Below are 16,898 nucleotides of genomic sequence, written 5' to 3' on the forward strand. Positions count from 1 at the left end.
ATGTCAATAATAATCTGATGTAAGGGCAATTCTAGATACAAAAAGAAAGTTCTCATATATTGTAAGTATCAAACATTCCTTTATTATTGAACTATTTCTTAATGTTAGATTTTATTAGAATTCTTTCATAGGACTATCTTACTAGAAAAACAAAAGCAGATTGTGTACATTGAATCATTTAAAATAAGAGGTTTTAGTATAGTAATGTTCTTAACAAAATTATAATCATCTTGTTTATCAATATAAACTTATAATCTTAATTAGTATAATGTTCTGCAACTTCATTTTTTTGTGGCACATTTCTCTAATTTTGTGATAAAATGTTTTACTTGTAAGCTTAAACTAATAAGAATATGTATGAATATTTTTGTCAGTAGTCCCCAAGTTGTCTTTTAAAGTTTCCATTTAAAGAAATGAGTTATAGCTTTTAAACGCTAAAAGAAGTGTTACTTTAGTTACTTTTATTCAATAGTAGGTACTTTAGAAAACAAATATGTCATGTGGAAGAGATACTGATCATGTAAATAGGCTTACCTGATATTTGAGCATGTCAACGTTATAATATGTAGCCTGGGGTTTTTGTTCAGACACTTTCTTTAGGTGAGTCATCAAATTTGGCATGTTTACCCAGAATTCCTTGGTATTGGCATCATTTTGTGTATTATCACTGTTCATTTGGGAAGAAAAATGATTGAGTAGCATCTTAAAACAAATATAAACCCTACACGAAGCATCTTAGCAAATTGTCGTCTGATATGTACAGCCATCTTTTGACAATTTGTAGAGATTATTATGAATCTATTAACAGTAGTGTGGTTTTCATACAAATACAGTTCTGAATGCTATTGTGTTGGTAGATTAACATCCACGAGGAGGAGCTACTGTGTTGCTATCAATCTCAGTGAGTGCTCAGTAATATTAACTAATTGCGATGATAATTGGGAGCTTTAAAGAGTGAATTATTTATTAACTCAAACTTAATATCCCTTTCTACGGAACCAGCTTTGTCTAAATTAGTCAGTTAAGGCAATTAAGGAACTGAATACATTTATTTATTTTTGAATTACTTTGACCAGTAGTTTCTCAGAAATTATCCAGTGAAATATTTGGCCAAATGTAAACATGGTCTTTATCACCAACTAAGCAGAAAAGAGTGATACTAAAATTACCATGCTGCCTTTTCAGCATTCATAATATTTCATCCATGAGCATTTAAATCATCAAAGATTTCCCTTCACTTATAAGATGATCCTGGAGTTTAAATGATAATTTTGGTAGTTATAATACAGAAGAAGAGCAGAGTCTGTATAAGCTAAGAAGTTTTATATCCCTATGAGAGTCTTAGCTTTGCTCAGAGGCCTGTATACAGACCACTTACCCAATCTATCTTGCAAATGCTCATCTCAATGATAAAAAGAATCAGGCAAGAGTGTACAAACATATAACTCATTTCCCATATAATGAGGAAGCTGAGGCCATAAGTGATTCAGTTACTTGTCACACACATTTGCTGACACTTCACTTTCAGAATATCCTATATAGTGCAATAACAGTAGTTATAATTTCTTAATCACCTATTATATGCTAGGCATTATAAACTATTTCATTAAAATCTACCCTGCAAAGGAAGAATTATTGTCTTTGTTTTTAAAGATGAGCAAACTTGTTATAAAAAGAGAAAATTAGTGGTTGAGAAGAGAGAAGGCTGATTCAGTGAAAAAGTGAAAAGACAGGTCAAAAGTAAGTTGCTATGATTCAGCCTCCAGAAGTCTCATAAATCAAGAAAGCTGAGTAAAAAACACCAGGGCCTTAAAACTGTCACTGATCTGTTAGGAAAGAGTGGCCAAGTCAGAGTGTGACCAGTGTGGTTTTGCTGTCCCTGGATATAAGGTTATTGAGGATGAGGCAAAGCTCTTTGGCCCTGGAAATGGAGGAAGGGGGTGGAAAATACACCCGGTCCTTAAGACTTTGTCCCTTTTCAGTTGAGCTAGGGATGCTGATAAGGGCTATCTGAGTTTTTTTTAAATTGAAAAGCATCTAAGTTACCCAAGCTCCCAGAGCTGTTGCTATACAAGCAGGCAGGAGGTAAGAGTAACAGAGGGTCAGTGAAATTAAATAATTTGCTTAAGGTCATGCAGCTAATAAGAAACACAGCCAGATTCCAGCCCATATCAGTTCTACAAATAACACTTTCACACCATGCCAAAATAGAGATTCAGAATTAATATCTAGCAACATGTCATTAATTTGTACTAAGTAGATTTGAATAATTGGGAAACCCTCAATTATATAATGTTATTTTAAAGAAATACATTTGCTGAGATTAATAGCAAAATAAGCTGTCATAGGTCTGTGATAATTTCTTAGAGAACCTGCTTTAATAAATATTCAAGAAAGCTTTGCCAATCAAATGCTTACACAGAGATGGAATTCTTAAATGCTCAAGAAGCCTTGAGCATTCTTCAGTCTCATACTTGAGTTGACAATTGTTCCCGCATATTTTTTACAAGCAAATTTTTTTCACAGGAAAGAAGTAGATGTAAATTTCAATTTGGCCCCTGTCATAGGGATTGCAAACCGAAATGTCTCCAGGGGCCATGGTGACATATAAGTCTTCTTCAGTAAACATTAAGGAAACAATTGGCTGATGATAGACACTAAAGGCTGGTACTGCAATCTAGAATCATGCTTGGTCAACAACGCCTTTTTAAAAAACTGGGGATGGTTGTGGTGGTTGAGGTAGTGGAGTGGCACTGCATAACGAAACTAAAGAGTCTATAGATGACTAAAGGGTCACTCATCACAGCCCTGTTACAGTGATCAAGTATTTAGAGTTCATAAGATCCAAATTAATGGGATATATTTTATTTCTTTTTTTTTTACTTTTGCAAATAATAATTTAAGGGTCTATATAATATTTTGTTAAGCAAAACCGCTTTGAGTGATATTTGATTCTATGTATAAGACCAGTATGTTAATATATGTATACAACTTTTGCACATATGCCTAAGAACTTGGCAACATAACTGCCTAAAAATGCAACAAAAGCTGTAACTATGACACCAGTCATATTTACAAACAAACTGGCAAGATATTGGCACATAATTCCTAATTTCAGATGGAGGAACCTTGAAAAATAAACTGGCTCAACGTGCACAACCAAAACATGGAGGGAAACTGAAGCAAGAATTCGAATTAAGAGACTTTTTCCATTCCCTCACCGTTTGCACAGTCTTGTGGGGGAGATGGATGAATGACGAAACACAAATAGATATGTCATTATTAACTGTAGTAAGTGCTACAAAGGAAAAGAACAGGGTACCTTTAGAGAGAATAACAAGGGGACAGAATTTATTACGCTGGCACAAAAGGAATTGCGGTTTTTGTCATTTAAAAGTAATGGTAGAAACTGCAATTACTTTTACACCAAGCTACTAGTTTGGGGCTGGTTGGTGGGGGTATGGGGAGGAGAATGGGATAGTCCAGGAGGCAGAGTAGAGCTGAGACTAAAGGATGAGTTGGAGTCAGGTGAAGAAGGTTGAAACAGTATTCGAGGCAGGGGAAACAAGTACTACAAAGCCCTGTTGTGGGAAAGGATGCAGCCTGTTTCTGAGATTGGCAGGTCTGGCTGGAGCTAAAAGGATTCTGAGGCAGGATGGTGGGAGATGAGAATGGAGAGGCAGACAAGGGTAAACAACTCAAGGCCTCAAAGGCAATGGTAACAGGTTTAGATTCTGGGACAGGTGTAATGCGAAGCCACCAGGGAGTTGTGAACAAAGGAGACCTGATTTACTCATAAAAGACCACCTGGCTGTTATAATGTATTGGAGGGGGGCAAGATTGGCTTCAGGGAGAGAAGGCAATTGCAGTGGTATGGGGAAAAGACAGTGGTCACTTGGACAAGGCAGGTGGCAGTAAAGAAAAAAGTGGCCACTTCAGAGAGGGGTTTGCAGATGAACATCAGGAGTTGATGATGGAGAAGCTGTCAAGAAGACTTCTTTCAGCTCATTCACTGCAAATAATTAACTTGTATAATTGATCATTTTAATAGCATGCATGCATGTGGGTTTGTGTGACTGTGCATATGCATAATAAAGACATCAAATTCAGGTTTAATAGAAAATGTGAAAAATTACATTGATATAAACATATTTGCATAAGTTTCTTTTATGTCATACATGTAAAGTTCCATCAAAACAATGATCATTACAATGAAATTGTATTAACTATTAAACCTGAATTTGAGGTCTTTATTATGCATATGCACATGCACTGTCACACCTACACACACAATTGATTTAAAAAGAAGGCCAGGCGTGGTGGCTCATGGCTGTAATCCCAGCACTTTGGGAGGCCAAGGCAGGCAGATCACTTGAAGTCAGTAGTTTGAGACCAGCCTGGCCAACATGGCGAAACCCCATCTCTACTAAAAATACAAAAATTAGCCAGGTGTGGTGGTGGGCGCCTGTAATCTCAGCTACTTGGGAGGCTGAGGCAGGAGAACCACTTGAACCCAGGAGGCGGAGGTTGCAGAGAGCTGAGATGGTGCCACTGCACTCCAGCCTAGGCAACAGAGCAAGACTCCATCTCAAAAATAAAATAAAATGAAATAAAATAAAAATAAAAAGATGCTCATACAATGAAAGGATTTTATTCTTGTTATTTGGCTCATTTCCCACCATTGTCATCGACTGTCTGTTGATAATGAGTAAAACAGACAATGAACAAACTGTTGCTGATACAGATTTTCTTACTCTGTCTCTCTAACCACTTGAGATGGTTGGCCATTAAAACACGTATATGCATATGCAGTCACACATTCACACACAATCACCCACAACAAATTTTGATAGCTGGTAAAAGTTCTGTGCTTGAATCTACAAATATATCTGAGTGGTGGTAATTTCACTATAGTGCGACCCTCTTGCTAAGATATATCCCTCATCTAAGTACAAAGTACTAAGCCACATATATCTCTGAAAAATTTATGCAAAATCATATTTACCAGCAGAGAAGTTGGGGGTTTGGCAGGACATGTTCTAACCTGCTGAAATTTATCACCCGAAAAGTCAGAGCAGCTGGGGACGGGTTGTTGGCAAAGTGTCTGGTGATGCCAGCAGGAAATGACAACACCATTTCTCCGGTAATCTTAACGATACATCTGGCATATCAAAACACAGAGAGGAAACAGAGAGAAAATCCATGTCAATACACTGAATCAAAACTGCTGTGAAAAACAATTTATGAGGCAATGTTAAACAGCAGAAGAGATAAAAGGCAGGCTCTTACAATTCCATTAAAAAATACTTTAACTTCTATTTTAGGTTCAGGGTTACATGTGCAGGTTTGTTATATAGGTAAACATGTGACTTGGGGGTTTGGGGTACAGATTATTTTGCCACCTGGGTACTAAGCATAGTATTTGACAGTTTTTTTTTTTCTGAACTTTTCTCTTCTCCCATCCTCCTCCCTCAAGCAGGCCCCAGTTTCTTTTGTTCCTCTCTTTCTGTCCACGTGTTCTCATTATTCAGCTCCCACTTATAAGTGAGAACATGTGGTGTTTGTTTTTCTGTTCCTGTGTTGGTTTGGGAAGGATAATGGCCTCCAGTTCCACCCATGTTCCTGCAAAGGACATGATCTCATTCTTTTTTTATGGCTGCATAGTATTCCACGGTGTATATGTAACACATTTTCTTTATCTAGTCTATCATTGATGGCCATTTAGGTTGATTCTGTGTCTTAGCTATTGAGAAGAGCACTGCAATGAACATACCAATGCATGTGTCTTGATGATAGAATGATTTATATTTCTTTGGGAATATAACCGGTAATGGGATCTCTGGGTCAAAGGGTAGTTCTGTTTTTAGCTCTTTGAGGAATCACCACACTATTTTCTACAATGGTTGAATTAATTTACACTCTCACCAGCAGTGTATCATTTCTAACTTATCTGAGAACTCAATGGTGAGCACTTATTTTAAAAAGTGAATATTTTGTTTTATGTGTTTTGAAATGTAAGAAGAAAAGTACAGCTTTTCTCTTTCTGTAGAAGTCTATAGCTTCACCTCATGAATAGAATCCTCTACTCTGGTGGTTCTCCCTCACTTTGATTTCTGAATCTTTGGCAGCATATTTGAAGATAGTATATTGTACAATGTTATCACATTATTTCCTGAACTTGTCTTACTTAGCTCTTTGAGTAACATGAGTAATGCCTTTAGCATGTTCTTTTATGTACTCATGAGGTAAAGTTTTTGCCTTGCACTTAACTAGTTCTTCATTCCATTAATTTGTCTATTTGGTCAAAATTGTAAAATCAGTCATATAAGTTAACACAATGGGATGATAGCATGAAAGGAAAAACAATTCTTTTTTTTAAAAAAGGCTTTATGAAGATATAATTGATATATAATAAACTGAACTTATGTACAGTGTAAAACTTCATGAGATTATATGATGTAAAATCATCATACAATTAAGAAAATGAACATTTCCATCATCCCTGAAAGTTTTCTTATGCTTTTTTGCAATCCCTTTTTGTAATCTCTCCCACTGCCTCCTTTCCCTGTCCCTAGGCAAGAGTTAATATGCTTCACTATCACTTCATTTGCAATTTCTAGAATTTCATATAACAGAATTGTAAGGTGTGTGATTTTTTGTTTCTTTCACTCACATAATTATTTTGAGACTTGTTCATGTAGTTGTGTGCACTAATAGTTCATTTCTTTTTGTGGCTGTGTAGTGTATGGGTATACCACAGTTTTAAAAAATACATTCACCTACTGAAGAACATTTGGCTTCTTTCCAATTTTGGCCTATTACAAATAAAGGTGCAATGAATACGTGTGTATGGGTATTAGTATGAATATACCCTGTCATTTCTCTTGGTAAGTACACAGGAGGAGAGTCACTAGCTCACACAATAGGTGTAGACTCTCAAAGAAACTGCCTAACTGTTTTCTAAAGTGGAAAATACAGCTGTGCATGAGGGTTTTAGTTCTTCCACATTCTCACCAACACTTGGTAGAACTGATCATTTTAATCTTAGCCATTCTCATAGGTGAGTAGTGGTATCTTCTTGTTGTTTTAATTTGCATTTCCATAATGGCTAAGGATCATAAGCATCCTTTATGTGCTTGTCATCAGTTATCTTCTTTGGCAAAGTATCTGCTTAAACTGTCTGCCAAGTTTTTACATAGGGTTGTTTGTTCTCTTATTGAATGTTAAGGTTTCTTTATACATTCTGGGCATGTCATTTATCAGATATATAATTTGCAGCCCAGTCTGTGGCTTGTTTTGTTTTTTCTTTCTCTTAAAAGGACATTTGAAGAGCAGAAGTTTTTAATTCATCAATTTATTCTTTTATGGGTTATATCTAATCCAGTCATTCTTTCGGTGTCTTATTTAAGAAATCTTTGCCAAACCGAAGGTCACAAAAGTTTCATTTGTATTTTCTTTTTCCTTTTCGAGACAGGGTCTTTCTCTGTCACCCAGACTAGAGTGCAGTGGTGTGAGCATAGCTCACTGTAGTCTCAAACTCCTGGCCTCAAGCAGTCCTCCTGCCTTGGCCTCCCGAACTGCTGGAATTACAGGCATGAGCCACTGCAACTGGCTCACTTATATTTTCTTCTAGAAGTTTAAAAAAAATCTTTGAGTTTACATTTAGCTTCATTACCCATTTTCACCTATTTTAGTCTTACAATGTATATAGTGTCAAGTATGGATCTCAGTTCATTTTGTGTGTGTGTGGATATGAGTATCCAGTTGTTTCAGCATCACTTTTTTGAGAAGACTGTCCTTTCTCCACCGAATTACCTTGAAAATTTTGTTGAAATCTAATTGCCCTTATCTGTGTGAGTCTATTTCTGGATTCACGATTCATTCTGTTCCATAGATTTATTTGGTCTATTTTTTAAGCCAGTATTGCACTGTCTTGATTACAGTAGCTTTATGATAGTTCTGAAATCAAGTAATGTTAGTTCTCTAACTTTGTTCCTTTTAATAGTTGTTTTGGCTATGGTAGGCCCTTTGAATTTCCACATGAGGTTTATAATCACCGTGTCAATGTCTATATAAAATCAAATCATTGCCTCTCCGTTCCAATTCACCCTTTACTGACTGCTCTGAGAAAATTAACGGATCTTTATTGTATTTTTCTCTTTGCCTGCAGGAACCATGTTTAGTTTTGTCAGTAGAGGGCGCTAGAGAGACATTGCAGGAGAAGGGATTTCCTTCATCCTTCCAGCCTGCTTGCAAATGCAGGCTCTTGCAATGCACAAGGCTTATGTAGTGCTAGGTTGTTGCAGTTACAAGAGGCTTGTGTGTGGCTCCTGCAGTGCATGTAGTGTCCCCAGAGTGTAGGTTTTGCAAGCCATGCAGCTCTGCCAGTGCCTGGTAGCACAGACAGCTTTCCTGTCATCTGACTCATGTAGCACAACTGGCTGGGCTGCCACAATGCCCAGATCTTGCAATGCAGATGGATTCTTTTCCAGCCTCCTGCCATGTTCACATCTTCTCCACTGCCATCTTCTGCAGTGCATGGTGGCGGCAGCACCCATCAACCTTAGCTTCCCCTGGCAATTCCCTCGGCCAGTTTTGTAGTAGAGTACCTCAGTGAAACACCTTCCCGTGAGCAGCTGGAAGTCAGCTGGGCTCTCCTTATGCCAGGCCTGAAAACTGTCAAGCAGGTAAGCTGGAGCAATCATAGGGCATACCTCCCCTTTTAGGGATCACCGCCTTCACCTGAAGTCCAGTGTCTTGCAAGTCATTGTTTTATATATTTTGCTTATTTTTAAGCTGTTTGAGGTAGAAGGGTAAATTGGTCTGTTACTCTACCTTGGCTAAAGCAGAAATTTCACAAGGATTTTATTCTTCTTTGGGACACAGTAAATGCTTAAAGTGAGTGAGCTTCTTTATGATTTCCTCCAATGTCTCCACAGCTGACTCTTGTAGTACTTCACCTCTAAGTTCAGGTATGTACTTTCTGGGGAAATTGATGTTAATAAATGAAAACTTTGCTCACATTGGAGCATGGGGACTCCATGTTGTCCTACAGTCACCTTGTATATTGTGTAACTCTAATGGATGAAACATACATGGTTCAGGTGAGGTGCTGTCTGGCATACATTCAAAATAGCTTAAATGAGGAACTGCTATAACCTTGTAGGTATAAGGCTGGGTTTGGGGCAGAGATTGGGAGCAGATGAGCTTCTTAAAGATGCCATGTGAGCCTCCCTCACTCAGGTGTTAAATCCGTAACTTTGTAGTGCTCTGAATGGGATTTTTCGTTTCTGGAAGTTTGCATTTCCATCTCTCCTGGAGAACACTGCTGACCTCCCAGTTTGGGAGCAAACTGCTGTCTTCCTTCTCTACCTTTTAGATCCATTAACCCTGTTTGTATACTAGTGCCAAATTGGTTCTGAACCTTGATTTCCCCTCAAGCTGAGTCTACTCTTGATATTTGTCCATATGTGGACATGTAGAATATTGTTTGGCAGCTATTAGAAAACAATTAGAGCACTTATAAAATTAGATTTCAGCACCTACCATCACTCAGAATATTGTTATTAGCAGTGGTGGCTCAACTGTTCTCTAACTGGTAGGGAATTTTCTCAGTTTTCTTGCCAAGTTGCTCAAAATGAGATCTAAATGGTGTCTTGGTAGGAGATAAAGTTTCTGTTTTGAAAGCAAGTCAGACAGGGGAGGAGGTGGCATTTATTACCTCAACAGGCATCTGTCTATTCACTCCTAACTATGCAAGTTGTTCTTGTTATTTTTTCCAGTGGGGTGGTAATTTAAAAATGAGCAAAATAGCCTCTGCTTTCAAAGGGCTTACAGTGTTGGGTAGAAGGTGGGAGAAGTAGTCCACGTAGTCCTGTGTAAGAAGCACTGAGGCCTCAATTACATTTCAGCATCACAGTTGTCAGAGCCAGAACTTTTGCTGACTTATTAATCCATCCAGTGTCTAAATTGACCTGAAATTTTCTATATAAAAATTTAATATTTTCTATACTCACCAAAGAATTTTTTTTAACTTAAGGATTTTTCCTACCAGTATGCAAGGTGGCTAAATTTCATGTGAGTTTGAATGGTGGAAATAATGTGAGATGGAAATATGAATAGATGCTTACTTCATGAATAAAATAAGAAATCATGTGAATCCTCACAAATGAAACATTTGTCAAAAAATGGCAAAACTTCAAAGTCAACCAGCCAAGTGACTTATACACTGGATTTTCCCTAGCTGGTCACAGAAACACTGGCCAGTTTTGTTCAGGGAATGTGTGAGGTCATCAGAGATGCATCTCTCTCATAAAATACGATTTATATGTACTGCTAACGAAAACCCTAGGTCTGTTTCTCAGTGTACATCTGTGTAGATGTAGCTTCTCTTCTTTTCTTTACAATTCCCTTTCTTTGGCTTATGTACTGCTTTTCATATTACAAGACTAAGTTCAAAAGAAGGCCTTTCCGAAACATTTCTTAATATCCTCTCCATTTAGCCTTCCTTGGTTTCTCCTTTCTCTGGGTTTGCTTGGAGATAGGTACAGATCTTTTTCTAGAAAATTATGTTGCAGTTTCACGCACATCTTACCTACTATTGTGAAGACAAGTTCTGGGTCATAGGTTCTGGGAAGGCAACGGTGCATAATGTAGAACTCAGGAGTAAGAACTCATTGTTTAAAAAATAAATTCATACATTTATTTGTTTATTTATAGGGTGCCTACACAATATACCAGGCACAATGTAATGTGCTAGATTTGGCAGTGACAAATTGGACAAATGGTCCTTGTGCAAATTTCTAGTTTAAACAGGAAGACAGATACTGAATAAATAATTAAAATGTGATGATAAAAGAAGGATAAGAGAGAGCCGAGTAACCTAAGCTTTTCTAGGGAATTAGAGAGTTAATCTCTGACCCTTGTTTTTAAGCACCAATGTTCTTTAAATAGGACCTAATAGCGGGAGATGTGTTTCCCCAATCAGTAGCAAAGGTCAAGGAATTTGCTGCCTGTGAGCTACTGAGAAAGTCTTACATGTCAGAATACCTGTTATGGGTGCTCTGAATATTTACAGTATAACTATATTTAAATGGGTTACATATCATAGTATATAAAAATTAAGATAGTAGATTTCTGTTCCCAATGGATGGTCTGAGAACAAATGGCTTTGATGCAGGATGACAGGGAACTATAGACAAAATCAAATCCAAATGCCTTTGCTGCATCATTTCTCTGTTTGGTACCTTGGCTGGCATTATTTCCACCTGGTGATAGAACTTGAGTTGTTTCCTTGAAAGTGAGTGATAAAGGAAGAGCAATTAAAATGGTTGCTGAAGATGAAATTAAATATATGAGTGTCATTTCATGATTCATTTATAAGTTTCTGATTTCAAAATTTTAATGAAATAAATTGGATCTCCCACCTACCAGCATAGAGGATATCCTACAACTATTTATGGCAATAAAATTAAAAACAGATTCCATATACATCCACAAGTCAAAGACTCAGTTAATTTAGAAGGGTATAGGAAAAACACTAATATTAATTTGGCTCAAGCGCCATGTCATTGGAATGCCAAGGCCGCAGACATTGAGCTTACAGGTGCAGACTACCCTACACGCCTGTCATAGTGTATTGGGAAACTGAACCAGGATGAAAACCCTGGCTTATATTGTGACAGGCCGATGGGATAGGCTGCTGTACCACTTATTGGAATTAAAAAATATGTTAATAACGGCTTCTTGACTCCCACTGCACCATATTTACACCTGTTCTCTGGTGCACTTGGTATTATATTTATGCACAAGTCCTATTTTCCATATGAGCTGTCTTTATCACCAATATATCTCCTGTCTAGCACAATGGCAGGTACGTAGTAGCCATTTTGTAAATGTTAGGTGAGTAATTCAATTCAACTTGTTCAGCAAATATGCCTTGTCCTGTTTAGCTGAGGACACAACAGTGAACCAAACAGGCAAAATCCAGCTCTCATGGTATTTACATTCTAGTGGGGGAGAAGACAAATAATGGACAACAACAACATAAAAGATGTTAGAGAGAAGGGCTGTGGAGACAGAGAACGTGAGGTAAAGAGGAAGAAAATGTTGACGGGGTGGGGAGCGGTGTTGTTATTTTATATAGGATGGACAAGGAAGGTCTCTTTGATAAATTTACTGAAGAATCATGAAGGGAATGAGGGGACAAGTCACTCAGAACCTAGGAGAAGATTTCACGAAGGCAGAAAGTGAAGCAAATGTAAACCCATGAGGTGCGGGTGGGTTGGGGTGATGGAAGAGAGACGCCATGAGGCCATGTGGCTAGAGTGGAATGAATATGGAGGTGAGGGTTGGAGGCACGGTCAGGGATAAGGAAAGGAGTGATGGAGATGGGATCAAAGAAACGGCCACTGGGGTGAGGCTGGGGGAATCTCGAAGGGCAGATCATGGAGGCTCTTGTAAGAGTATTATGAAGCATTTTGTTTTTACTTTGAACAAGATGGGAGGATTTTGAACAGAAGAGTGACATGATATGTTGAGACTTTGTAGGGGTGCAAAAGCGGAAGAAGGGAGACCAATTAGATCTCTCTGAATAAATTAGTGGATGAATGAATGAAAGCCAATTAGGAAGCAGACAAAGATGAATTCATTCTTGTGTGATCCCCAGCGGTTTTCACTCAGGTATATACATTCACTCCTGACTCCTCTTATTTTTCAAAAGGGCATTTCTGGCCAGGCACAGTGGCTCACGCCTGTAATCCTAGCCCTTTGGGAGGCCAAGGTGGGCAGATCTTTTGAGCCCAGGAATTCAAGACCAGCCTGGGCAATATGACAAAACCCTGTCTCTAAAAAAAATACAAAAATTAGCCGGGTGTGGTGGCATGTGCCTGTAGTCCCAGCTACTCAGGAAGCTGAAGTGGGAGAATTGCCTGAGACTGGGAGGTTGCACAATCACAGCAGTGAGCTGTGATTGTGCCATTGTGCTTCAGCCTGGGCAAAAAAGTGAGACCCCATCTCAAAAAATAAAATAAAAACATAGAAGGATGTTTCTGTCTGCTTTTCTCAATTTAGGCCAACCTGATTTTCTAGGGTATAAGGTCAGTAGTCAGTGATAAATTTTCTTAGAACTGGAATAACAGAAAATTATGCAAATTCTTTGTCCAAAGAAGATTCTACAGAACAAATATGTATGAATAAAGCATATCTACAGCTAACGCTCATGATGTCTACTTGCCTTAACAGTTCAGACGTATGCTCTATAGGAGGTAGCTTGTGATTTCTATTGATATGGGGATGTGGCAAATGGCCTTTCTGTTTTGAAGATGAAAGAGAAAAGACGTGGAAAATCCAGAGTCTACAGTGCTTGTTTCTCTATAATATTCTGGGCATAGAATGAAACCTAGATGTTGTTTAAAGAGACATGAAGTTGAAAGATCCTAGTGGCTGGCTAGTACACTTAAAGGTGGAGTTACTAATTTTATTAGTTTTCCAGTATAATATTGTTAGATTTCGAGTTTTACATCTAAAACTAGTGTTTCTGAAGTGTCAAGAGGATTCATGATTAGTTATACCAATTTCCACTTAAAATATATATGGAGATCCAAGTTCTAATTATATTTAATGATCACCGTTTCAAAAAATTTTTATAGTATAGTCTAGTGTTCTATATACACATCGACTTTTTCTTCTCCAGTTTTTAAAATTGTATTTATTTTTCTGAAACAGGGTCTTGCTCTGTCACCCAGGCTGGAGTGCAGTGATGTGATCATGGCTCACTGCTGCTTCTGCTTCCCAGGTTCAAGCAACCCTCCCACCTCAACTTCCTAAGTAGCTGGGACTGCAGGTGTGCACCACCCGCTCAGCCAATTTTTGTATTTTTTGCAGAGGCAGGCTCTTCCTATGTTGCCAGGGGTGGTCTCGATCTCCTGGCCTCAGCAATCCTCCTGTCTTGGCCTCCCAAAGTGCTGGAATTACAGGTGTGAGCCACCATGCCTGGTCTCCAGTTCTTATTGTCATAAATATTAAGTTTTTCAAAGCCCTAGTCTTTGTAAGTAAAAAAATTAAGAGCAATTCTTTCCTCACTTAGGTTTCCCCTTTATTGATCAAATTCAGGCCTGGAATTATATTAATGACACTACTGAAAATAAGTCTGACTTAGTTGTTTAGTTTTTGGTGTAGATCACTAATCACTTTTAATCTTTTTTTGGATTACAAATCTCTTCGTTAAGTGATAAATGTTATTATAGACTCTTTTTATAGAATAATGCACACATGCACACACATAAAATACACAATATAATTTCAGGGAAACCACTGATTTTCTGAATCCTATCCATGGAATTCCTTAGCAAGAGGCCAAATATTTAATTACATCACATATGCATTCAGACCAAGTCCATTGTCAGTATGTACATGTATAAGTGAAATCAGGCTCATGTAAATGGAAAGTGGTGAATTTTGCCTAGAATTTTTACTTTGCTCTGATTATAATTTTTTCTTTCTCTTTCATTTTTGGTCAGTTTTTCCTTATTTAGTAGGGGTCACAGAAAATTTGTTCCCTTGCTACTTCGTGTGTTTTGAGAAGCTGTTTGTTCTTTCATGTTCTCATCCCAGTGAACCGTTGTTTTAATTTATATGTGGGTGATTCCTGTCCAGGAAAGATTAAGACAATAAAAGACATGATCTGCACATTTACTTTTGTGAGACAATAAATTTCCTCATTGTTGACAGACTGGGTTAGAGTTTTCTGTTACTTGCAACCAAAGCGGAATCAAAGATTTCTAGATTTCTAGAGTAAGTTCTCTAGAACCAAAATGGAATCAAAGATTTCTGGAGTAAATTCTCTTGATACGTTTTTTAAAAGCATGAAATCAATATTCCTAATGACATTTTCACCTCTACCCTAGCTGTGCCATCTACTATTGCTAACTGAATTATTTTTTGCTTTTTAAAAGAAAAAATGAAAAGGTTGTATTTAGGCTGTTCCACACTCAATAGGACAGAATTCAGAAAGTACAATGGACCAAGTATCAGGCTTACTTGCTTGGGTCTGCTCCTTTGAAATAGGCATTGACTGTTTCTGTAAATGCTGCTGCAACAGGGAGAGTGTCCTGAGCTCCCATGGTTAGGGGGCTGGGTCCCCTGGAAGAACCTGCATGAAATGAAAAATTTTCATTTATTATGAAAATAGGAGACACTTTAGTATATGTGAAATTAAAAGCCCATGAAAGGATTAAAGAATAAAATCTACCCCTTAATGTAAAAAAAATGTGCTAAGAACCATAACTCTGTATATTCAACATAGAGCTCAAGTATTTAAAAGGAAATATTTGGCTGGTTTACAGACAAACACACTTGAAATTAATTCAATTATGTATTTTGCTACAGAGAAGAAAATCCAAGCAGAACAAAGTCACAGGGATTTTCAAATGTTTTGCATAAAACATAAGGCAGTATTTGCATGACAGTTTGTACAGCAGGTGGTTAATAAAGACAATTATTAGTTTCCTATTTGAGCATTCATTCCAATCAATTGCCCATACTCAAAACATTTTTCATTTCTTCATTTTGAATAGCAGCCAAGTGGTATCACATTACCCATTTTTTTTTTCTGGATTATTTCCATTTCAAAAAGCCCAGTTACTCTCAGATCAAGTAAGCTCAAGTTTACATGTCCAAAAACATACACAACCAAACTATACACATTGACTTACCACAACACATAAATGCACTAATTCACACTATTAAAAATAACAGCAGCTCTCATGTCTGTTGAACACCTGCTATATACAGGTGTTCATGCAGACATGGGCAAGGCATGTCTGTATGAACATGGGTGCCTTACATGAATAATCTCATTCAAATTCCACATCAGCCCTGTGGGATAGGTATGATTATTCCCATTTTATAGAAGAGGAAACAGAAGCTCCATGTAAGTGACTTGCCCAAGATAATATAGTTAGTTAAATGGCAAAACCAAAATTCAAACCTAGGTTTATCTCCCTATAAAACTCATGTTTTTCCCAGTATACCATGCAGTGTACTAAATGAAACAGTTTCCTGTATCATTTTGCTGTAACCCGTAGCTTCTGAAAAGTATCAACATTTAAGATTTTTTTTTGTTATTGATCTCTAGGCATGGTATTGAACAGTGAAGTTTTGGTAATACTCACTGCTTCCCCTTCCTGCCAAACAAAATGCATTTACTCTACCCCACTCCCAGCATAGACTACTTACTTTAGTGTTAGGCTTATTTTCTTTTGCCTTCAATAACTTTTGTCCTCTTCTCCAAGTCTGAACATAATCTACCATTTGTACACCTCCCTCCTCAATAAAGCTTCCCTTGATCACTCTAGTTCATGCTAGTCTCTTTTTTATCTCCTCTTGGCTTTCAATATCTTGGACTTGGCAATTGACAATTAATTTAACAAACAGTTATCTAATATCTAATATCTACTATGTATCAGGTATTATGGTAGGTGCTGGGGATTCAAAAACACATGGTCGTTGTCCTCAATGAGTTACCATCAGTAGCAGCATTCCAATCATCAGCATCATCAACATTCACTAATCTTAATGACCTCCATTAACATTATTTGTTGCACACTTACTAAGTGTTTTACATATATTGCCTATGTAAATGTATGAAGTAAATATTGTCTTCATTTTATAGTTTGATGGAACCAGGGCTCAAAGACTTTATACAACTTGTTCAGTCCTGCACAGCTGGTATGCATAAAGTTTAAGATTGGCACTGGGGTATGTATGAGTTCAAAGTTTAGACTCTGAGGACGTTATTATTTTGCCTTCTTAGTAGGCAATTATAGTACCAAGTGGGCAATTACAGTGCCACTGGGTGAGTCTGAAGTTGGAGTGTGCATGGCTAAGTCTTCGCTACC

At 37.5% G+C, this 16,898-nt stretch overlaps 1 protein-coding gene across 35 annotated transcripts in view; it reads right to left on the reverse strand.

Moving 5' to 3' along the window:
* Window positions 1–16,898, reverse strand: part of SGIP1 (SH3GL interacting endocytic adaptor 1) — a 222,914-nt gene that overhangs the window by 15,824 nt on the left and 190,192 nt on the right. For all 35 annotated transcript variants that reach the window (XM_054684016.2, XM_054684015.2, XM_003308176.6 and 32 more), the window contains 3 exons: window positions 15,040–15,151; window positions 5,006–5,161; window positions 535–667 (listed from right to left, as the gene is read on the reverse strand). In XM_054684016.2, coding sequence (XP_054539991.1) covers window positions 535–667; window positions 5,006–5,161; window positions 15,040–15,151 — 401 coding nt within the window. The remainder of the gene's footprint in view (window positions 1–534; window positions 668–5,005; window positions 5,162–15,039; window positions 15,152–16,898) is intronic.

The sequence above is a fragment of the Pan troglodytes genome, chromosome 1, assembly GCF_028858775.2.
Source record: "Pan troglodytes isolate AG18354 chromosome 1, NHGRI_mPanTro3-v2.0_pri, whole genome shotgun sequence".
In the NCBI taxonomy this organism is placed as follows: domain Eukaryota; kingdom Metazoa; phylum Chordata; class Mammalia; order Primates; family Hominidae; genus Pan; species Pan troglodytes.